The sequence below is a fragment of the Heteronotia binoei genome, chromosome 2 (assembly GCF_032191835.1).
Source record: "Heteronotia binoei isolate CCM8104 ecotype False Entrance Well chromosome 2, APGP_CSIRO_Hbin_v1, whole genome shotgun sequence".
NCBI lineage: Eukaryota > Metazoa > Chordata > Lepidosauria > Squamata > Gekkonidae > Heteronotia > Heteronotia binoei.
In genome coordinates, this window is record NC_083224.1 from 110698581 (window position 1) to 110721807 (window position 23227).

At 45.5% G+C, this 23227-nt stretch overlaps 1 protein-coding gene across 4 annotated transcripts in view; it reads right to left on the reverse strand.

The window, feature by feature from the left end:
* Positions 1 to 987: 987 nt before the first annotated feature.
* Positions 988 to 23227, reverse strand: part of LOC132566623 (calreticulin-like) — a 61957-nt gene continuing 39717 nt past the window's right edge. For all 4 annotated transcript variants that reach the window (XM_060231824.1, XM_060231823.1, XM_060231822.1 and 1 more), the window contains 4 exons: positions 21543 to 21656; positions 7978 to 8121; positions 5984 to 6076; positions 988 to 1238 (listed from right to left, as the gene is read on the reverse strand). In XM_060231824.1, the coding sequence (XP_060087807.1) occupies positions 1110 to 1238; positions 5984 to 6076; positions 7978 to 8121; positions 21543 to 21656 (480 nt within the window). In that variant the 3' untranslated portion in view covers positions 988 to 1109. The remainder of the gene's footprint in view (positions 1239 to 5983; positions 6077 to 7977; positions 8122 to 21542; positions 21657 to 23227) is intronic.

The following is a 23227-nucleotide window of genomic DNA, read 5'->3' on the forward strand; positions in this document are numbered from 1 at the left end:
TTCAGAGTCTGTCCCTTATGGCTTTTCTTCAGGGTCATTGTTTGAATGTGAATTCATGAGTTACAGAACTAGTTCACTGAGAATTTGGTACCCTTTTATCAGGTTCATGATCTTCCATTCTTTAAAAGGGAAAAGTTTAAATGGAAAGCCCTGGGTTATGTTCATTAAGCCCTTGCAGACAGTACTTGGGAGATTACAATTTGATTATTTTTATTTAAAGATCTGTATTGTGCTGTGCCTATCTTTACAGGCAAAAAAAAAACGAACCCTAATATGACAGGTCCCCAACAAGGTGCATGTGGGCATTGTGGTCCCTGCAAACACCTTTCCTAGTACCAAAATGGTTTTGTGGAAACTGGGTGGGGTCAGGTGGGACTTTTGCACAGAAGGACTTCTGATTGGCCATTGGCGATCCAGTTGGCTGTGCAGATTAAAATAATGTTTTAGCAGCTGCCACAGTATTGATTTTATTCTCCTGCTATTTTTCCCAGAGTACTTATTTAAAATTATCCTTCTTGTCCCTTAAACTAGGGCTTCTTGTGTGTGGTTGGTTCACCTCCTGCAGCAGACATTATGTGGCTGTATCAGAATTCTAAAGGTGCCCATCGGTTCAAAAAAGTTGGGGACCTGTATGCTTCTTGTCTTGTTAACTTTGAAGTGTTTGCAAACCATGGTTTTGGGCATTCCTGCTTAGTTATAATTGTAATTAGCTCTAATGCATATGGTTACACTAAATTATGGTTACATCAAGTCATGAAGTGGAAGAATTAAACTCCAAATCACATCATTGATCTCTGAACCCCAGTCTGGAGATCAGGGACTGTGATTGTGGAACTGAGTCAATGGCTCTATGCTGTATTTTATAATCCTACATTGTACAAACTGCCACCTTAGCAGGTTTATACTGGAGTAATTTTTCAGAGGATTGCACTTTTAACAGTTCTTAGCATTACTTATACCATCACTAGCCACTTAGTAGCACAACAATTTATATGCCTGGATTTTTTTATTGCCATTTCATTTTTAAGATGCATTAATAAATATTAGAAAATAAGCATAATATTAAGAAATCTAACAACAGTGATGATTATGCAATGGGTTTTGGTTCATTAGAGCTCATCTTTAACATTGGGATCCTTCTGTTTTTCTTTCTTATCCTCCTTTCCTTTTTGTTCCTCCTTTTCATTTATCTTTTTATATACTGTGTCTTGTCTCTCTCTTCTCTTCCATTCTCTTTCCTGTTTATCAGAACAAGAATTTTGGAAAAATGTGAATTAGAAAACATCATTAAAAGCTAGTACAAATAAATTGTGATGTATTTTTGCAGATTTATTCCCTCTCAAGTTAAAGTGAAGGCTTTCAGGATCTTTTTAAAAAGATAACATTTTAAACATTGTAAGTATCACAGCCTGTATATGAATGGAGAAACATATTTCTGCTTCCTTTGAAAGTTTGGTTTGAAATTCTGTCTCCTGTTCCTTCTTGGTTAAGTGGAAATGAGCCCTTCCCAAGGCCTCATGAGGACAGAAGTCAAAGCCTTTTAATTTAATGCATTGTTTTCAGGAGTATTTCTTGACCTTACTGATAAAAAATACCATACTTTCTTGCATAGATAATCTGATTTGTTAGATTTCTGCTTTAAAGAACAACTGGCATGCTAACCCAGTAAATAAAATCTGTGGGGTTAAGCACAGGCAATATTACGTTGTAATGTCTGGTCTGTATAACTATTTGTATGTACAGAATGGCATACAAGAGTTTAAGACTATTCTGGCATGTTAAACTAGTCTGTAAATGTGTTAGCATACATTGAGATCACAACTGACTGTGTCCTCCTTAGTTAAAGCACTTGCTTTGTTTCTCCTCTCAGTGGAAGGCTGCAAGAGGAGAAGTAACAATGGTACCACCCTTCACTATAATGGAAAATCAGCAAAGGGATCACATTAGCTTCAAGAGGCAGTGCAAGGGGAGAGAAGGATGAAAAACATGACCTCTTTCATTATGCTTCTCCTGCCTGTCAACCTAAAAACTTATAGGAACAGCTACAGGACTGTCTTCGGCAGATTTCTGGTGTTTCCCACATCCATGAAAAAGGTTGTCAACAGTCCTGAACAAAAATGTCTTATTCCTTTAAAAAATAAAATCCCAACAGTGGTGGCAATTCTGAAGATTTTCATTCTGCACAGGATTGGCTCATGCTATCTCTGCTGTGCCACTGGCTGATTCTGCTCTCCCCTGCCCACTGCCAGCCCCATCACGCAAGAACCCAGCAGAAGGCCTGACCTTCGAGGGAGACAATTCTCTGCTGACAGGGAGCTTACTGATCAGTACTGCTTCACCTCAGGGGCTGTTGTAGGACGTCCGGGAGGGGCGGGGGGAGTGAATGCCTTCACTTGGGTGGGTGGGATGACAGCAAGGCTGGGGGCACTCACCCAGAGGCCTTTAGTTATATCTTTCCAGGTTGGTCGGAAATTCCTAAGGTATCATTACAGGCCTCTGAGGGAGGCCTTTCCTCCTAGGGAACCGCTGTTGCCAATCTCCAGATGAGGGCTGTAGAAGCTGACTGGGTGATTTCAAACCAGCCTAACCTGCCTCATGGGGTTGTTGTTGTTCAGAGCAAAGGGGGGAGAGGAGAGAGAATGATGTAAGCTGATGTAACGGCTGACGGCTCCTCCCTATTAAACAGTCTGTCAGAGATAGACTGTTGGTCTGAAAGGTCGCATTACAGGCCTTTGAGGCAGAACTCATTGGGGCCACTCCTGACTACGGCTGCCAGTTCAAGGTTGCTGAAAAATTTCTGGAGATTCTGTGGTGGAGGAAAGCATAGGAGTTAGGGCTTCAGAGTGGGGTCTGCCAGACCCAGGTCCTTGCTGTTGAACCTGACTGAGTGATTTTGGACCAGTCACAGACTTCCAACCTAACCCACCTCACAGGTTTGTGAGAGGAGAATGATACAAGCTGCTTTGGTTCCCTCCCCCTCACCCCCACTGTGGAGAAAGACAGTCTATGTAGAGGCTGCAGGGAGGAGAAGGAGATGGAAAGCTGAAGTCAGAGGGGCAGATAAAGAGAAGGAGATAGGGTTGCCAACTCCAGGTTAGGAAATGTCTGGATATTTAAGGGGTGGGGCCTGTGGAGGGGTGGGACCTTAGACAGGTAAAATGCAATTTCTTCCTAGGGAACCACTGGAAGATTGGTTCTTTTCTTCCTAGAGAACCAATCATTAAGGCATGCTGCTCAGGCAGCACGACTCAGGGAGGGAAGGGGAAGCATTTAAAAATCCCCCTCTTTCCCTCTCCGGAGTTGTGCTGCCTTGGTGGCATACCTCCACAAATGAAGGGTACACAAAATTGTCTTCCCTTTACTCCAGGAAGTGTGCTGACACTGTCGTGTGACTAGGGGAGGCATTTAAAAATCTCCCCATCACAAATCCAATGAACCTGAACTGGTTTAGGAAATTGAAAGGTTCGTGGAGGTTCATGAGACCCCACAAAACTCCATTTTCCTGGTTCATGCCCATCCTTAACTTTGATCATCCTCCTGTTCTGATATTTATTGCTTCATAAATATACAAAATAAATTGCAATATCATTTTCATCCACTAAGGTATGCAATTTGTGAAAAGAAAGAAGAATGCAATAGACCAGGGGTCCCCAACCCCTGGGCCGGGGACTGGTACTGGGCCGCAGCCTGTTTGAAATGGGCCATGCAGCCTTGCTGCCCCCCCCCCCCCCGTGGCTTCCCTTTCCCCCACCTCCGTTTTCACCATTTTAAGGCCACGGAAGGGAAGGAGGCAAGGGCAGCGTTGCTCACTGCTGCTGCAGCAGCAGTTTTCCCACCCATCTGCTGATTGGCAGGGGGGGGTTGGCCTTGGAGGTGCTTCATGGCCCCTTCTCTGGCCTCAAAATGGTGAAAATGGGGGGATGAGGCAACAGTGAGGCTGCATGGGGGGTGGCCAAGGAGGAAGGAGGAAACGGGGGGGGGGGGGAGGAAAACAGGGGAGGAGGAGGTGGCAAAGCTGTGCAGGGGGTGATGAAGGGAGTAGGAAACGGGGGAGAAAAATGGGGGGGGGGAGGCAAGGCTGCTCAGAGGGCAGCGAAGGAGGGAGGAGGAAATGGGAGGAAAACGGGGGAGGAGGCAGCAAGGCTGTGTGGGGGGGCAAAGGAGGAAACGGAGGAAAATGGGAGGAGGGGGCGGTGAGGCTGTGTGGGGGGGGCGAAGGAGGGAGGAGAAAACAGAGGAAAATGGGAGGAGGGGCGGCGAGGCTGCATGGGGGGTGAAGGAGGGAGGAGGAAACACCGTGGGGGGGAGGCCAAAAAGGTTGGGGACCACTGCAATAGACAATATCTTTTTGTATTATATTTCTAGTTGGAGCTTCTGTTGAAGAATATGCTAGCAGTACAATCTTAAACAGAATTCAGTTAAGCTAAGTTAATTGGCTTAGAATGGTGTACTTCTGCTTTACCACTATACTATGATTCCCTTATTGACCATCCAAAGTCAAACAACATAATTGTCTTGTTCAGCAAGACTCCAGGTCAGGGGTGGCCAAACTGTGGCTCAGGAGCCACATGTGGCTCTTCCACACATATTGTGTGGCTCTTGGAGGCTCTTGGAGCATTTCTCTCTTTAAATCACTTTGCCAAGCGAGCTGGCAGCTTGAAGAATGAATTTAAAATTGCTATCTTTCCACCTCTCTCCCTCTGTTTTCCTTCCTTCCCGTCTTGCAGCTCTCAAACATCTGACATTCATGTCTTGCAGCTCTCAGACATCTGACATTTATTCTATGTGGCTCTTACATTAAGCAAGTTTGGCCATCCCGCTCCAGGTATTTTAACAGTAAATATGTGCAAAAATTGATGCATTTTGGAACTCAGTTCCTAGTCAATTATTTTTCCTAAATTACTAACATTTTTTATACATTTCTTAGAATCATAGAGTTGGAAGGGACCCCAGGGTCATCTAGTCCAACCTCCTGCACAATGCAGGAAACTCACAAACACCTCCCCCTAAATTCACAGGAATTAACCATCCTTATAGTTCCTCTGTAACATTTCCTTCTCTTAGATACTAGGGTAAGTTACTTGTACTGTCATTCAATTTAAAAATGTCCAGTGGGCAAAATATTGTTGCAGATAATAGGCTGCGTGAAGGCTTCAAACTTTGCTTAGTGCAGTGGTAGGATACAGAGCAGGGGTGGTGAAACTGTGGCCTGGGAGTCACATGTGGCTCTTTCACACATATTGTGTGGCTCTCGAAGCCCCCACTGCCACATCAACAAGCTTGGAGAAGGCATTTCTGTCTTCAAATCACTTCTCCAATCCAAGCCACCCAGGGGCTTGAAGAATGCATTTGTAGTTAAAATTGCTTTCTTTCCACCTCCACCATATATTTGTCTTCTTTCCTTCCTTTCTGCAGCTCTCGAACACCTGACATTTATTCTATGTGGCTCTTATGTTAAGCAACTCTGGACACCCCTGATACAGAGCAAACAAATACTTTACCTATACTTTGCCTGGTCTTCTTGTCCACAGAACTATCTACTGGTATTTAATTAGCTGTCTATATGAAGCTCTTCATTTTCCAGTTACAATATATAACATGAATTGTTTTCAGCTGTGGATTACCAAACAGTTGGAGGAAGTATTTTGTAAAACTGACAATGCGAATAAAAATGACAATATGTAGGCTGCCTCACCTGACTTGCTAAAAAAAAAAGAGATGGTAATGAAAGACCCCTTAAAGCTGAAGAATATTATTCCTGCTCCTATATCCATCACTACTTGCAACATCATTCATTACTGTATGTTTCCCACACCCTCCTGCGTGCAATGTTACAGCACATAAAAAAGAGCAAAGAGAATATTAAATATTTATTATTCTTAAAGATTCCTATGGGAATCCATAAAAGCATGCATGTAATGATCAGACTCAGCCAAAAAGTATGATTCTTTTTAGTTTTCTGAAATTCTATGGAGTCACTTACATATGTGGCACCCCACATTTCATTACCAGCATCTTCAGCATATTTTTCATCATTTGTGATAAGAAAATTATCAAAGATTGTACCAGATCTTCCCTATTGGAATAAAAAAGGTAGAACAGTAAACATCAACATAATTCTTAATACAAAGGATAATTAGTTCCAGCAATCCAACTAAATTTGCAGGCTCTAAATTAATTTGGCACAATTCATTTATGCCTTAATCAGAAAAGAAATTATACTGCAAAGGTTGACGTAATATATGTTTGGGAATTTTCTTTTTATATAATTCATAAACCATACTCTTACCATACTCCCCAAAACATCCTGCTTCCCACAGGATCTAGTGCATGTGACACAGACTGATTTCCCACTCACCTTACCCCGCTCTCACGCTCCTCTTCTCAGTGGGGCTTTCATCCGATTTCACACTATCTGCCCCAGGGCTGCAACTAGCTTCAGCTTTTTCATGTGGCAAACAGAAACTGGTTTTTAGAGGTTTCTGTTTGCTGTGCAAAAAAGCCAAAGCTAGTTGCAGCCCCAGGGCAGATAGTGTGAAAGCAGATGGAAGTCCCGCTGAGAAAAGGAGCATGAGAGTGGCATAAGGCGAGTGGGAAATTGGTCAGAGACTTTTTCATAAACAACAAATAAGCTTTATTTTTCTCTAGTGTTCTCTCAAGACAGCATGCTTAGGTTATATATAAAAAGCAAAACAGATAGTAAACTCACACATTATGCTCTTATAGTTAGAACCCTTATACATCCTTACAGTTAAAATCCAGTTTTAGTAGTTAAGCTTACACAAAACTATATCTTTAAATAGCAAACTTCATACGATTTTATACCTGCAAGATTTCTAAATGTGCTTAAGCATAGTAGCTATGATTCTATATTCTCAATCTTTGTTAGAAATCTCTAAATACTATCAACTTAATCTTTCGTTAAAGATCTTTAAGCAAGCTTGTTCTTTGGCTAACCTGCCCAGAGGAGCCTTTTAGCTCTTTGATTCAGGCAGCAAGCTGGTGGCAAATTTCTAAGTCTTATATAGATGAAGGTGCCATCCAGGTAACAAATTGCTGCTGACCTCAACCAAAAGCCTGACGGAATATCTCTGCCTTACAGGCCCCAAAGAATTGCATAAGGTCCTTCAGGGCCCTGATGTCATCTGGCAGAAAGTTCCACCAGGTTGGGGCCAGGATCAAAAAGGCCCTGGCCAAGGACAGCCTGACCTCCCTAGGTTCAGGGATCACCAGACTGTTGGTATCAGCAGAGCACAAAGCTTTTTCAAGGACATACCAGAAGAGACAATTCTGCAGATACGTTGGTCACAGACTGCTCAAGGCCTAAAGGGTCAAAACTCAGTACTCCATTGGGAGCCAGTGTAGCTAGCATACCATCAGCTGAAGATGTGCTGTCCATGACATTTCTGTTAGGATTTGTGCCACCACATTCTGGTCCCGTTGGAGTTTCTGGGTCAGTCTCAAAGGTAGGCCAAGTTTGCCTGTTCCCCAGCCTCCTCTTCCCTCCCTCCCCCATCAGGTCTATTTCAACACCCTGGAACAGGAGATCAGTGCCACGCCCCCAGGCTATCAGCTGATCGGCGGGTAAAACCGCACTGTGCTCACTGTCAATGCCAGGGCAGGCCAGCAGCAGGAAGGACCACGAAGCCTGAAAAGTTTTTTCTCATCCCATTAACACTGCTTTCTCATCACCTTCTTACATTATTTAATCCACAATATTCCTACACATCAATGGTTTGAGGATTGCCACTTCAATTGATTATTTATAGGCTGCCCATACTCTTGATTTAATTAAAGAGATTACAATGAGAACTGTAATGTATGTTATCTTTTAAAAATGAATGGGTTACTTACTGCTACTATTGCTCTAGACTACAGAATGAAAGTTTTGTTCCATAACAGAGTAAAAGACTATCTTTAAAAAAAATCACATTTTCAATGGAAGTACAAGTTCTGCTATATGCATAATATACATACCTGTAAAATTTCCAAGCCAATAACACTAATATTGAAATATTTGTAAAGACTAGGATCTGAAGTGTATTCTGGGTTATCTATTTCTGGCTGGACCCAGATGCCATTATAATAGGGATTTTTAATTATACGAGGTTTCCATATTCCCTGAAAAAAATATATATATATATTTGAAACAAGTATCTCTTATCAAACTCAATTTAATCCAGACACTGATCAATTAGCATAAATCTTGGATAAAATATTAAATATGTAAAAGGAAAAATAAATATGCAACAAACTAATGTCAGCTATCTATATTATACTATATTATACTATCTCCTCCCGGAAAGCACTTCATTTGTTAGGGGAGAGGCAATTTCCACTTATTTCCTCCACTTTGCCACCTCTCTATTCATCAGAGTCCAGTGATCCCACGAGCAACATGATGAGGGGGGTGAATGGTTTGTTTAAGGAGGGGGATACAGAAAAGTCCTGTTTTGCAAGTTCCACTAAGTGTCATAGGATACCAAATATTGTCACTATATCTAGTAGCAAAGTGAACATAGGAGAAGCCATGTTGGATCAGGCCCTTCCAGTCCAACACTCTGTCACACAGTGGTCAAAAATACATGTGACATTGGGAGGTCCACCAGTGGGGCAAAGATACTAGAAGCCCTCCCACTGTTGCCCCTCTCCCCCCAAGCACCAAGAATACAGAGCATCACTTGCCCCAGACAGGGAGTTCCATCTATACTTTGTGGCTAATAGCCACTGATGGACCTCTGCTCCATATGTTTATCCAATCAGGGCTGGTCCCCATGTTAAACAGGGGGCAGGAAAAGAGAAATTTCAGACCCTTGAGAACTTGTAAAACCCTGGAAGAAGAGGCTGAGAGTAGGGAGATTTCCAAATTGTTCTGTTGACCTAGGATTTTTTGTGAGCTTCCAGTTCCACTCAAATAATGTTGATGGTTGAGCACCTATCAGTAGGACAGTTAATGGAGACCCACAAAGGGAGCAATCTAAGAAGGTCAACTTGGAACTAATTTTATTCAATAGAGTTTAGTGCCAAGAAAGTTTCTAGGATTTCAGCCAAAAGAAAGAAGGAGGTTTCTGCATATCTGAAGGACTCTCTAGGTTGTAGGAAAATATTACTCAGTGATGATAACCAAAGAAAGCCCCTCTCAGATGTTCTCCTGAAGGGAAAGCACAGAATATTGAAGGGAATGAACTCTTAGATGGAAAATAATTTAGTCTAAGCAATTATAATATGCTATAAGGAAATTTAGAGTAGGAGAAAAGAACTTTGCAATTCCCATCTGCCTCCAGCAATTCAGTGATGTGGTCAGTATTATTTATATTCACAGTCTTGAATGTGAACCACCATAATGATATGGGCAACAAGATGTTAAACCCCCTGAATAATTTCCTTCTCCGGTGGTCCGTGGTAGTGGGACGGTCCTGAACTGTTGGGAGTAGGCTCCTCCTCCGGAACAGGGTCGTTGATCGCTTGATCCGGCCCGGGGGAGGGGCCGCTCCCTTAGGACCCCTTCAGTCCAAACGGCCCTGTTGAAAGAACAGGACGTGTTCGCTGTGCCTGCGAGGCACGATCAGAAAGAAAGAAAATTTCTTTGAAGGCCCCTGCCTTTTGAATTCAGCAGCAATCGAGAGGCGGGCAGGGAAGTTTCGCCGTCAGCGTTAGGCTTTGCCTAACAAAGAACGGCTCGTGAGTCAGCTGCCGCGGAGAGAGGGAAACGAAGGTCGCCCCGTTCTATGCCTGCTCTGGGCGTCGGCGTGAGCGGCAGAGCCGACAGTCTGGTCCCACGAAGCGCCGCTGGCGTATTGCAGACGACCAGAGCCCGGTTTTTACCTGGCTGAAGACTTTGGCGAGTGCTACAGACAGCGGTTTACTCGTGTGGAGGTAAGCTGTCTGGGAGAGAGAGCGGGAAGCTCTTCGGGTTGCGCTCTGCCTCTATTCTTGGGACGGGCTCTGCTGTAAGGAGTACAGCCCACCCAGGAGCTTTGCAGCCGGTTTTTTTCCCGCCTTCCTGCAGGGAGCGGATAGAATGTTAGTTAACTCAGCCTCTCCTTTCCAGACATGCGGTGCGTGGCCAGGAAGGGAGGGGGGAGGTCGGGGTTGGTTTGTTGTCGCCCTGTAGGGGTCGCCATGGCAGGCTGTTAACCTGGGAATGGCAGTTTCCTTTCCCCTTTTTTGTGTTCACTTTCGCTTCAGCCTCCTGTGGAGTGGAGATGGCTGACGAACAGGGACAGGGGACAGGCTCAAACAGCGACTTCTCCATGCCTAAGTACTCTGGCTCAGCTTCTGAAAGGGATCGTGAGGATTCTGAACCGGACTTATCTGGAGAGAATGCCAAGCTGAATTTACTTGCTTGGTTAAAAAGGGAACTTAGCAAGGAATTTGCCCCGGCCCAAGGCACTGCTGCGCATACTCACTCTCAGAAGAGGAAGAGGCAAGCAGGTTTGGATTTTGCCACGGCCCCTACAGACCCTAAGAAGGCAAGATTGAGTAAGGGCTTGGAGTCTCCTAGTGATAGCTCGCAGGAGGAAGAGGAGGTTGCTTCCTCGGTGGACTCTTCTGCTAGAGAGAAGGGAGAACTCTCTGAGGAGGAGGATGATACTCCCTCTGTACAGTCTAGGGTGTTCCCAGTGGAGTATTATTCTAAGCTCCTTCCTAAGGTCCTGAGAGAACTGGACTTTACAACCACACCCAAAGAGAAGGCAGAGTTAGACCCGGACTTACCTTCAGGGTCGGGGAAAATGATGCCCAAGGTGGGGGTTTCCCAGACCGGGGTACCCTTGCCTGCTCCCTTTTTTAGCCTGATTAAAGCAGAATGGGAGCATCCGGCGAAGCCAAAATCTAATCCACATTTGTTTTCCAAACTGTATGGTTTGAGCCCAGAGGCTACTAAGCGTCTGAAATTGCCCCTAGTGGACGATCCTGTAAATAGTTTGTTATCCACATCAGTGCTGCCTATGGATGCGGATGGACTCCCTAAGGATGCTTGTGACAGGCGGATGGAACAGGCTTTACGAAAAAACTTTGAAGCTTCGGCTTGGTCCATCCGGGCTTCTTCGGCGGGCTCCCTGTTTGCTCGTGCAGTTTATACCTGGGCTTCTAACTTGGCGTCAGCAGATAGTGATGCACCAAAAGAGTTCAAAGATGAGCTCAAGAAAATAGCCCTGGGCACAGCATTTATTGCAGATGCGACCTTGGACACTATGCAGTTGTCTGCTAGGGCAGTGGCCTGCAGTGTTGCAGCACGCAGGAACGTCTGGCTTCGAACTTGGGATGCCGATGCAGCGGCTCAGGCCAGGTTGGCAGCTGTCCCGTTTAAGGGTGTTAGTCTCTTCGGGGACGAATTGGAGCGCTTCCTGATTGAGGGGAAGGACAAGAAGAAGGTTTTGCCTTCTAAGAGGAAGGACTTCAAGTCTAAGAAGCCTTTTCAGCCCTTTCGGGACTCTAAGAAGTTCTCTCGGCCCGCATCGTTCAAGCCCTTTCGAGGGAAGTGGCAGTCGCGCAGTAGGGATACCAAACCCTTCTCTAGCCGTGGTGACAAAGGAAATAAGAGTGACTCCAAAAAGGGAGGGTCACAATGACTATGCCACAGGGCCAGAACTGCTTCCTATCGGAGGGCGGCTTCAGTTTTTTGCAGCTCGATGGGAGGCTTCGGTTGCAGACAAGTGGGTGATCGACACGGTCTCCAAGGGCTACGCCTTGGAACTGGAATTCTTCCCACGTCGGAGGTTTCGTCCAGTCCTGAGGAAACAGGATCCGCTCAAGCACCTAGGGATGCTGGGTGCTATCCAGCATCTTCTGGACATCAGGGCCATAGAGCCGGTACCCCCAACTCAGAGGGGTCTCGGGGTGTACTCCATCTTGTTCCTGGTTCCGAAGCAGAATGGCGATACACGGGCCATTCTGGACCTGAAGTGGGTCAACCGTTTTGTCAAGACCAAAAAGTTCAGGATGGAGACTTTACGTTCCATTCTCTTGGCGGTGCAGGAGCGAGAGTATCTGACGTCAATCGATCTGTCCGAGGCTTATTTGCACGTGCCCATTCGTCTAAGTCACCGGCGGTTCCTCAGGTTCGCCTACGACGGGAAGCACTTCCAATACCGGGCCTTGCCTTTCGGGCTCAAGTCTTCCCCGCGAGTGTTCACGAAGATCATGGTGGCGTTGGTGGCTCATCTACGGATGGGGGGCGTGGCTCTTCATCCGTACCTGGACGATCTGTTGGTCAGAGCTGCTTCGCATCAGCAGAGTCTGGAGGACACCGAACGGACAGTGCAGGTGTTGCAGGACCACGGGTTTGTGGTCAACAGAGAAAAAAGCAACCTTGTTCCCACGCAAGCGATAGTGCATCTGGGTGTCCTGATCGATACTCAGAGGCACAGAGTGTTTTTGTCGGAAGGACGACAGGTGAAGCTCAGGTCCTTGCTGGAGGAGGTCTTGGCGTTGACACAGGTTCCTGTGATGACTCTAGCGAAGTTGTTAGGGGTGCTGGTTTCTTGCCAGGATGTGCTGTCTTGGGCGCGTTTCCATCTATGGCCCTTACAATGTTTTCTGATTCCCTTTCAGCACGTGATAGCTCGCAAGCGGCACAGGCTAGTGATTCTTCCGCCGGAGCTCCGGCGGCAGCTCCAGTGGTGGTCGGAACCATCCCGTTTTCAACAGGGGGTCGCGATGAAGGAGCCACAGAGGATAGTGGTGACGACGGATTCCAGCCTTTCCGGATGGGGAGCGCATTCTCAAGGGGCGATGTGTCAAGGTCAGTGGTCTCCACTGGAGGCCCGGCAGAGCATCAATCTTTTGGAGCTGCGGGCGATCCGGCTAGGGTTGTTACGCTTCCAGACTTCGCTACAGGGACGTCACGTGTTGGTAAAGACGGACAATGTGACAGCAAAAGCCTATGTCAATCGACAAGGCGGGACCAGAATCAAGAAACTGTGCAACGAGGCCAACAGTCTGCTAAATTGGGCAGAGAGGTATCTCTTGTCCATAAAGGTGGTGCACGTAGCCGGAAAGGACAACGGGCTGGTGGACTGGCTCGGCCGGCAGCGGCTGGATCAGACGGAATGGTCTCTGGACACGAGGGTTTTCCAGTCTCTTCAGCGCAGATACGGCAGAGTGTCGGTGGACTTGTTTGCCACTCCGGACAATCGTCAGGTGCGGCAGTTTTTTGCCAAACAGTATCACGATCAGGCGGAGGGCGTGGACGCTCTCAACTGCGACTGGCCGGACGGCCTGTTGTACGCCTTCCCGCCACTACAACTGATTCCCCGGTTGGTGAACAAAGTTCGTCAACATTCTGCGGAGCTGGTGTTGATAGCCCCCTTCTGGCTGAGACGGGGGTGGTTTCAGGATCTACTACGGCTGTCGACGGAAAAGCCTTGGCGTCTCCCAGTGTCCGAGACGTTACTGACGCAAGGGACAGTGCTCCATCCTCAACCGGACATGCTGCAGTTAACTGCGTGGAGGTTGAGCGGGCACAGTTAGTTAGGTTGGGGTTTGACTCCACAGTGATTGACACTATGCTGGCCTCTAGGAAGGGGTCTACCACTAGGGTGTATAATAACACTTGGCGGGTGTTCTCTCATTGGTGTGACGAAAGGGGATGGGATCCCTTGAGGTTACCTGTCCGGAAGCTGTTACTGTTCCTACAGGAGGGCTTGGATAAAGGGCTGGCCACTAATACTCTTTGTAGACAGGTGGCAGCTATTGCGGCGGTGCGTGGAACTAAAAAAGGGGGTTCTTTGACACGGCACCCGCATGTTAAGCGTTTTTTAAGGGGGGTGTCCTTGTTAAATCCCCCTACAGCGCATAGGTTTCCTACCTGGAGGTTAAACGTGGTGCTGAAGGCGTTGTGCCATGCACCTTTCGAGCCCATGGCCACCTGTAGCCTGAAGGATCTTACTCTTAAAACGTTGTTTTTGGTGGGGATAACTTCGGCCCCCAGGGTATCTGAGTTACAGGCCCTATCAGTGGATAAAGACCTCTGTACCTTTCACAACGACAGGGTGGTGTTGAGACCTGATCCGACGTTTGTTCCCAAAGTGAATTCAGTTTTTCACCGTTCTCAGGAGGTGGTCTTACCCTCGTTTTGTCCTAATCCCAAGCACGAGAGGGAAGAGGAATGGCACCGACTGGACGTAAGACGTGCCTTGAGTTTTTATATAAATAGAACCAAGGATTTTCGGAGGTCGGAGTCCTTGTTTGTTTCGTTTTCCTCCCCCTCGCTGGGGAAACCAGTTTCTCCCTCAACTCTGAGCAGGTGGTTGGGGCAGTGTATTTCTTCTGCTTATGCAGCTTCAGGGTTGGAGCCTCCAGGAGGCGTCACGGCTCACTCCTTACGGGGGGCGGCTACTTCTGCAGTATACAAGTCCTTCTCATCCCTAGAAGGCATCTGTAGGTCAGCTACCTGGAGTTCTGTCCATTCATTCACCAGGCATTATAGGGTGGATAGGTGGGCAGCGGCTGAGGCGGCCTTTGGTCGCAGGGTGTTACAGCAGGTCATACATTGAAGGTACTGGCCCGCCCAGGGTACATATTGCTTTTGTATGTCCCAACAGTTCAGGACCATCCCACTACCACGGACCACCGGAGAACGGAAGATTGGAAGCTCTTACCGTGAAGCTTCCTTCTCGGTGGTCCTGGAGTGGGACGGTCCATCCCACCCGGTGTGGTACCTTCCTCTAGGCAGATAGCAATGTGAATTAGTCGCGGGAGGTACTGGAGCACTGGGGGCGAAGGTTTGTTATCTGACTGTTTACCGTTACTTTGGCTGGTTGCAGTTATTAAAATGGAGTTGCATCATGATGGTCTCCGCGTGGTTTGTTCCTATGATGCAGAGTTTTGTTTTGTAGATTTATGCCGGTGGGGGAGCATGGCTGTTCTATGGACTGAAGGGGTCCTAAGGGAGCGGCCCCTCCCCCGGGCCGGATCAAGCGATCAACGACCCTGTTCCGGAGGAGGAGCCTACTCCCAACAGTTCAGGACCGTCCCACTCCAGGACCACCGAGAAGGAAGCTTCACGGTAAGAGCTTCCAATCTTCCGTTACTATTAAACCATGATCTCAGATGGGGTTAATATGTTTGAACTGTATTTTGGATCATGCTGAATGCTTCTGTTATAACAGGCCCAATTCCAGTCCAGCTTCTGCCCTGGCCATGGGACAGAGACAGCACTGGTCACCTTCACAAACAGTCTTCACAGTAGCTGGACTGAGGTGGGTCAGTGCTGCTGTTACTACTTAACCTGACAGCAGCATTCAACATGGTTGACCATGATTTCTTGACCCACCTGTTATCCCACCTATATGCCCTGTTCATACACATGCTTTGTGGAGGGCAAGCCAGGCTGCACTGCAGCATGAACACTCCTCAATAACACTTGGCACCTGTGACACTGTTGCACTCTAGAAAACCTGTGCTTAGATTGGCACACAAAATGGAGTTTGGCTGCACTTTGGACAACCTGCCTCAGCTCCAAACACTCTGTGACTCCAAGGCTTAGCTCATACAAGCCTTTAGCGATGCAGATAACTACGCCTCTCCTCAGGGCTTTTTTTGTAGAAAAAGTCCAGCAGGAACTCATTTGCATATTAGGCCACATACCCTGGCACCAAGCCAGCTGGAACTGCATTCCTGTGCTTTCCTGCTCAAAAAAAGCCCTGCCTCTCTCTTTGTCTTTGGCTAAGGTGTGGTCCCCGGGCTCATGACAAAGCAGACACCTAGCTAATCTAATTCTCTCAGCTACCAGGAAATGCATAGACTAAGAAACGTCTCTCCAATGGAATTTCTGTTCTCCCATCAACTTTTTGTCTCTGTCAATATCACCTCTGGTTGTGTCAATAACCTACCAATATTTCCTATCAATAGCTCAAATTTCAATTTTTGATTCCTCCTGCCTCCATCCTAAAAACTTCCTGCCTCCACCCAACTAATATAATCACCTATCTGACCTCAATTCTTCTCCCATCTCCTTTCGGGAAATGGGCTAGTAGTCTCACCCAAATCCATCATCCTGGCTTCCTGGGACCCTTATGGAGCAGGATCTCAGCAACACCCACCAGCTCATCTCTGCATACATTGTCTTACAGCCACATAATCTAATTTTACACTGTTTCAAAGAAAATCCTGATCACCTATGCCTCAGAATATGTCCTGCCTATTTAAGGAGGCAGTCTGGATATGTTCAGTGTGTCCTGTCTTGGTACCTTCAGACGTGCACCCCCAAATTCTGTTTGGGTATCTGTACAGTACAGCGCTGGCCATTCGAATGTTCTTCTCCATGGACTTCAACTTCCTGGACAGTTAGCTATACAATCTCCTCCCTCACCAATTCAATACCCCATCCACTCCACTACAACCTATTTTCTGGTGTTCATGTGTGTGTGTGTGTGTTAGTTTAATCCAGTGAGTGTGTATTGTCATTATGTTATTATTTTTATAATAAAAATCCTTTCTTAATTACAATTGGTTTGGTCATGTCAAAATATCTCTCTTGAGTTATTACTGGTATCCACTTTGTGGAGATCCTGCTCCATAAGAGCTCTACCTATAAAAAGAGGCGACCCCCAGCATTTCTGGTAGCCTACTGAATGATGTTCATGTTTTGGGAGATGGTTTGCACCTCACAAAAGTAGTAAAAAAGGTGTTTGGTAAGAGCCTTGCAAACCTAATAAAGAGGGCTTTAAACTAGATTGTATGGTGGAGCAAGACACAAAAATTCAATGCCTAGTACAACGCCAGTAAGTGGAGATAAGAATACTGTCTGGGCCCCGGCATCCTGGCATCTCCTGTGTTCATGGCAACCCCATCCCAAGAGAGCCCCTCCCCCAGCGAAGAAGCAGCAGCCAGGGAAAGAGCAGCACCACCTGGGGCCCCATGCCCTCCTACCTACTAGGCTGGCGGTGGGCATCCTGGGGGCCCTGCGGAGGAGTGGAGGCAGGCAGCAAGACAGCTTAACGCAGGGGGCGGAGGCGAGGCAGCAACCAGCAGGTTGGATGTGCGTGGCACCCAGGCAAGGCGGGAGAGGAGCCAATGGAGGTTGCACTGCTGCCAGTGGAGCCCAATGGGCCAACCATGCCCCATAGAGAGATGTGCCTAGAGGCTCAGAATGGGGGACAGAAGGGAGGAGGGAACCATATACCAATGGAGCAGGTGGAAAAGGGACTGACAGCGGGGTGGGGGAATGGCACTTTGGGGTGGAAGCAGGCATGGAGGTCTGAGGCAATAAAGGGAAAACGCCGCTGCTGGCCAGGGAGAAAGACACGGAGTAAGGACAGACAGAGAGAGAGAGAGGGTGCCCAGTGAACATACTCCGTGAAGCTGGTGGTTGAGTGTTGTAATTCGCCCCGCTCCACATTTCTGAGGCCTTAAGCACACTTTGGCCTCCCTCCCTCAACATGGCAGAGGTTCCACAGGGAGGGGACACCAACAGGGGGCGCCACAATGCTAAAGTTTTGCAGGGAGTGGCTCATATACTAGGTAACATTAATTCATAGGTCAGAACAGAGATGAAAACCTCAGGGAGCATAAAACATGGATTCCACTGTCTCTACACTAATGCACGGAGTATAGGAAACAAGCAGGAGGAACTCGATGTCCTAATACAGGCAATACTGAAACTTGGTGGGATGACACTCACAATTGGAATATTAGGATTGAGGGATACAATTTATTCAAAAGGGATAGACAAATATGAAAGGGTGGAGGAGTCACATTATATGTAAAGGAAGTATATACTTGTGAGGAAATACATGAATCTGAGCATGGAAGTTCAGTTGAGAGTGTCTGGCTGAAAATAAAAGTACCGTAGTAAGAAGTAACAGCGATATTATGGTGGAGTCTGCTATACACCACCAAGCCAGGCAAAGGACTTGGATGAGACACTCCTAGAACAGATTACAAAATTCTCAAAAAAACAGAACACAATTGTCATTGGAGATTTCAGTTACTCAGGTATCTGTTGGAAGTCCAGCTCTGTGAAAAATGAAAGGTCAAATAAATTCCTGATTTGTCCTGCTGACAAGAAGGGGACTTGCTGTCTTAGACTTGATTCTCACCAACAGGGAAGAACTGGTTGACAAGGTGAAAGCAGTGTGCACCGCGGGTAGTAGCAACCATGTAATTTTGCAATTTACAATCTTGGGGAAAGGAAAAGCTGGCTGTAGTCAGATATATAGGTCGGACTTCAAGAAAGCAATTTTTTACAACCTGAAAGTGATGCTGGTCAGAAATATTTAAGGAGAAGGGAGTTCAAGAGGGATCAGAGTTTCTTAATAATGAAAGGCACAATCACAAACAATTCCTATGAGAAGGAAAAATGGGAGGAGCCTAAAGAAGCCAAGGTGGTTCTATAAACAGCTTTCAAAGGACTTGAGAAATAAAAAAGACTCATGTAGGAAATGGAAGGAGGCTCTTATAACCAAGGATAAATATAAACAAATAACCAGTACTTGTAGAAAGAAGGTTAGGAAAGCTAAAGCTGAGTATGAGCTGAGGCTAGCAAGAGATGCTAAAACAACAAAAAAGTGTTCTTCTCTTATGTTCAAAGTGAGAAAAACAGCAATGACATGGTAGGTCCCTTGTAAAGACAGAAAAGTGAAATTGTAACAGGTGATTAAGAGAGGGCAGAACTACTAAATTCCTACTTTTCTCAATCTTCTCTTGTCAGGGAAATGGTGCTCAACATTCAAAAACAGAACACAAGACAAGGGAAGGGAGTTGCAGCCTAAGATCATCATAGGGGTAGTACATAAACACCTAGTTTCTCTAAATGAAGTCCTCGGGGCCAGATGAACTGTATCCAAAGGCACTAAAAGCACTTAGAAAGGGTGGCTATGATCACTGAGAGCCAGCATGGGTTTCTCAAGAACAAGTCATGTCAGACTAAGCTTATCTCTTTTTTTGAGAAAGTTACTCCCTTGCTGGATCAGGCGAATGCTGTAGACATAGTTTATTTTGATTTCAGTAAGGCTTTTGATAAGGTTCCACATAATATTCTTGTTGACAAATGGGTAAAATATGGATTGGGTCCTATTACTGTTAGGTGGATCTGTAACTAGTTGACAGATTGCACCCAAAGAGTGCTTGTGAATGGTTCCTCATCCTCTTGGAGAGGAGTGACAAGTGGAGTGCCTCAAGGATCTGTCCTGGGACCAGTTTTTAACATCTTTATAAATGATTTGGATAAAAGAATACGAAAGGAAAGGTCCCCCGTGCAAGCACCAGTTGTTTCCGACTCTGGGGTGACATTGCCTTCACAACGTTTTCACAGCAGACTTTTTACGAGTTGGATTGCCATCGCCTTCCCCAGTCTTGTACACTTTCCGCCCAGCAAGCTGGGTACTCATTTTACCAACCTCGGAAGGATGGAAGGCTGAGTCAACCTCAAACCGGCTACCTGAAAACCCAGCTTCCGTTGGGGATCGAACTCAGGTCGTGAGCAGCGCTTAGGACTGCAGCTTTAACACTCTGCTTATTAAATTTGCAGATGATACTAAATAGGGAGGGGTGGCAAATAAAGTAGAAGACAGAGACAGGATACAGGATGATCTTGCAAGGCTGGAAAACTGGGCTAAAACAAATAAAATGGATTTCAACAGGAATACATGTAAAAGTTCTGCATTTAGGTAGGAATGATCTAATGCATCATTATAGGATGGGAGAGATTTGTCTTGGCAACAGTATGTGCAAAAAGGATCTAGGGGTCTTAGTGGACCATATACTGAACACGAGTCAGCAAGGTGATGTGCAAGCTAAAAAAACAAATTCAATTTTGGGCTATATCAACAGAAGTATAGTGTCTGGATCAACCGAAGTGATGGTATTGCTGTATTCTGCTCTGGTTAGAGCTCACCTAGTGTATTGTGTTCAGTTTTGGACACCACAATTTAAGAAGGATATAGAGAAGCTGGAACATGTCCAGCAGAGCAGGGTGACGATAATGGTGAGGGTCTGCAGACCAAGTCCTGTGAGGAAAGGTTGAAGGAACTGGTATGTTTAGCCTGGAGAGGGGATGACTAAGATGTGATATGATCACCATCTTCAAGTACTTGAAGGGCTGTCACTTGATGGTGTAGAGTTGTTTTCTGTTGCCTCAGAAAACTGGACCAGTACCAATGTGTTGAAATTAAATCAAAAGAGTTTCTAACTAAATATTAGGAAGAACTTCCTGACAGAGCGGTTCCTCAGTGGAACAGCCTAAAAACGCTCAAGAAAGGTGCAAACAAATAAAACTGGTTTCTTAAAGCCGCGCTTGTCCAGATTTGTGGAAGTAATATGTGGAATCATGTTTATTGTTGAGTCCTTGGAGGACTTTGGGTAAACTTTGGGTAAAGTGTTCTGCTGGGAATAATCTAGCAGAAGTTTCAAGGAAAGGATATCCTCCCCTGAACATTCCCCAGCTTTGTTAGAGACTACGGACACATTCTCATGACTGAGTGCTGTTCTTCATTATGCCCAGAGGATGGCAGTGGTGCTTTGTACTTGTTGGACTGAAGCCCAAGCAGCCAAACTGAAGTGTCAGCTGCTGCTAGGCTTGTGGAGGGCTCTGGGCATTATCCATGGGTTATCAATGCTAATAGTCACAATCCCATAACTAGGTGACAAAGACAGCTTGGCCTGGCAAGGTTCTGGAGCGGTGCATTGTGAAGAATCAACCCCTAAAGAGGTCTTGGCCGCTTTCCTCTCAGTTACCATTGCAAAACGCTTTAAGGCTAATGAGTTGATTTTCTAACCGCCTTTAACAAAATAGGAGTCAAGTTGAACCTTTAAGACCAACTTAGTTTTATTCAGAACATAAGCTTTTGTGTGCTCTCTAAGCACACTTCGTCAGACAAGGAATCCAGTACAGTGAGCAAAGCCACACACAGCTGGTAGTCAGTGGTTCAGAATGCAAATTGGTACAAATTTAAGATCCAATCACAGTATAGTAAAATTATCTGGTAGGGAGTGGTTTAGAATGCAAATTTAAGATTCAATGACAGAATAGTAAAATTAACAAACTGAGCAAACCTTTGATCTCAGTAGCATGAACATGCAAAAACAATAAAACAGTAATATGTCAAAATGTGAGAATGTCTGTTAATGACTATATTGTATTAAGCCTGGATCAAAAGAAAGGTATTTATATCTCAGAAGATTTCCCATCCAACTAATTTACCTTTTAACTTGTAACATACATATAGTTTGCCATTAGGAGAAAAATACATTAAAATTAATGGGAGATGGGTTCAGTATATGTAATGGGATAAACAGCCAATATTCCTGTTTGAGTATGTCAATACAGCTAAAAGAGAAAAGGCCCCAATAAATTAGTTTCTCTCTCTCTTCTGTTGACCTACAAGATGGAGCTGATTAAGCAAGTTTTGTATGGAGAAGGCAGGGCTTTCTGACTAGGGAAGGTTCTCCTCCTCCTGGTTGTCTTAGTGATAAGTTTAATTTGCATAAACCCTGCCTTGGAGTGATCAGGAGGCAAAACTCAGAGGAGGGTGACCCCCCACCCCAAAAAAGAGAATATATATATATATTTTTACTATGTAAACCTTTACCAATCCTACCTTATATGCAGGGTTTGGAATCAATGGAGGTGCCCACTCTCCATCCATCTCTTCATCCCAGTCACCTGGTTTTTCAAAATTTGGGTCAGGAATTCTTTCTGGCTGGTCCCAGTCCTAACACAGGGTGTATTATTCAAGATAATAAGATTGTTAGCACAAATATTATGTATTTTTAGAAGAACAGGCAATTCAACAGTATTTTCTTAAAGCACATTCATTTTACTCATTGGTTCAGTTAGCACTGAATTTATTTGGCATTTATTATCAAGGCTGTTTCACTCTGATATTTCCTAGAATTTCATAAATTATCAATTGCAATTACATCCTTTTAGAACAGGGATGTCAAATTCATTTGTTATGAGGGCTAGATCTGATAAATGAGACCTTGTGGGGCTGGGCCATGCGTGTCATAAAATGTAATGCCAGGTAGTACAGATATATACTTTATAAAAGGCACAGACACACACAATTAAAGATTTTTTAAAAAATGTAAAATAAAACATGCTTAAAACATTAAGCACTCCTGTAATATTTTGTTTATTTAACAGTGTCTGATAACTGACACCTCTTGCTCTGAATTACGGCACCAAAATCTGCAGACAATGTCTGTGCTGTAGCAATCTTGAGTATGCTGTTCAGGTGTGCTTCTGTAAGCTGCAAACCTACTTTTGATTTATTGACATTCATTGCAGGAATCTCATGGTCAATGCTGTGAGCCTAAGACACAGAGGAAAACATGAAATGGCTGGGCACTCCAAGCTTTTGTACATAAGCTGCTTCATGTGCTGGCCAAGAGCATGTGAAGGCACCATGACACAGACTGGCCTACCAGATGAAGCTGACTACGCAAGTCTTGCTATGTGTTTGTCTATAAAACTATAGTCTTCCCCAGAGAAATAACAACAATTCTTATATGGCAGTGAAAGAATAGAGTGACAGCAATGTACAGTGGTCAGTATCAGCCTACTATCTGGGAAGTCTAAGTTCCAAATCCACTGTCTACAAAGGAAATCTGCTGGGTGAACTTCAGGCCCCTGTAGCTATGGGGGAAGCAGGAAGACCCTGCTGGCCCCACCTTTTTAGGTAAGGGGCTTTTTAAAAATTTGAGTGCCTCCCAGATTTTTTTTTTAAAACCCAACCTACAAAATACTGGATATGCCTCTGGTGAACTTGGTCTGGACACACACTCTCAGCCCAATCCATCTCACTAGCTTGTTGTTATTCATCTAGATAGTTCACATTGCTTTCCTATTGAGAAAGACTGTATCATGAAGGCATGAATACAGTGAAAAAGAGGGGAACCCAGTTTCATCAAGGAGAGCCCTGGCAGAACAAGCCCAATAAAACACACTCTCTCTGTCTCTTTCTGTAGCAAGGCAAAAATTTTATGTTAGTCTTAAAGGTGTTTTGTATCTCTTCAGTGTGATTGAGGCAACTGGTCAAAGTAAACTCTTCCCCCCCTCCCTCTCTCTGCCCAGGGGACGAGGAGGGGGAGGGACCTCAGCCAATGAAGGGAAGAGAGGCTTGTCTCAGTAGCTCTGCTCTACAATTGAAAGCAAGCTCTGGCTTTTTCTACCCCCCGCTCCATCCCCCAAGAGAGGAACCTCAGTCAATGGAGGAAAGAAAGGATTTGCTCTGTAGCTGCTCTGTGATTAAGAGACCCTGGCAAAACAACTGTGATGCCA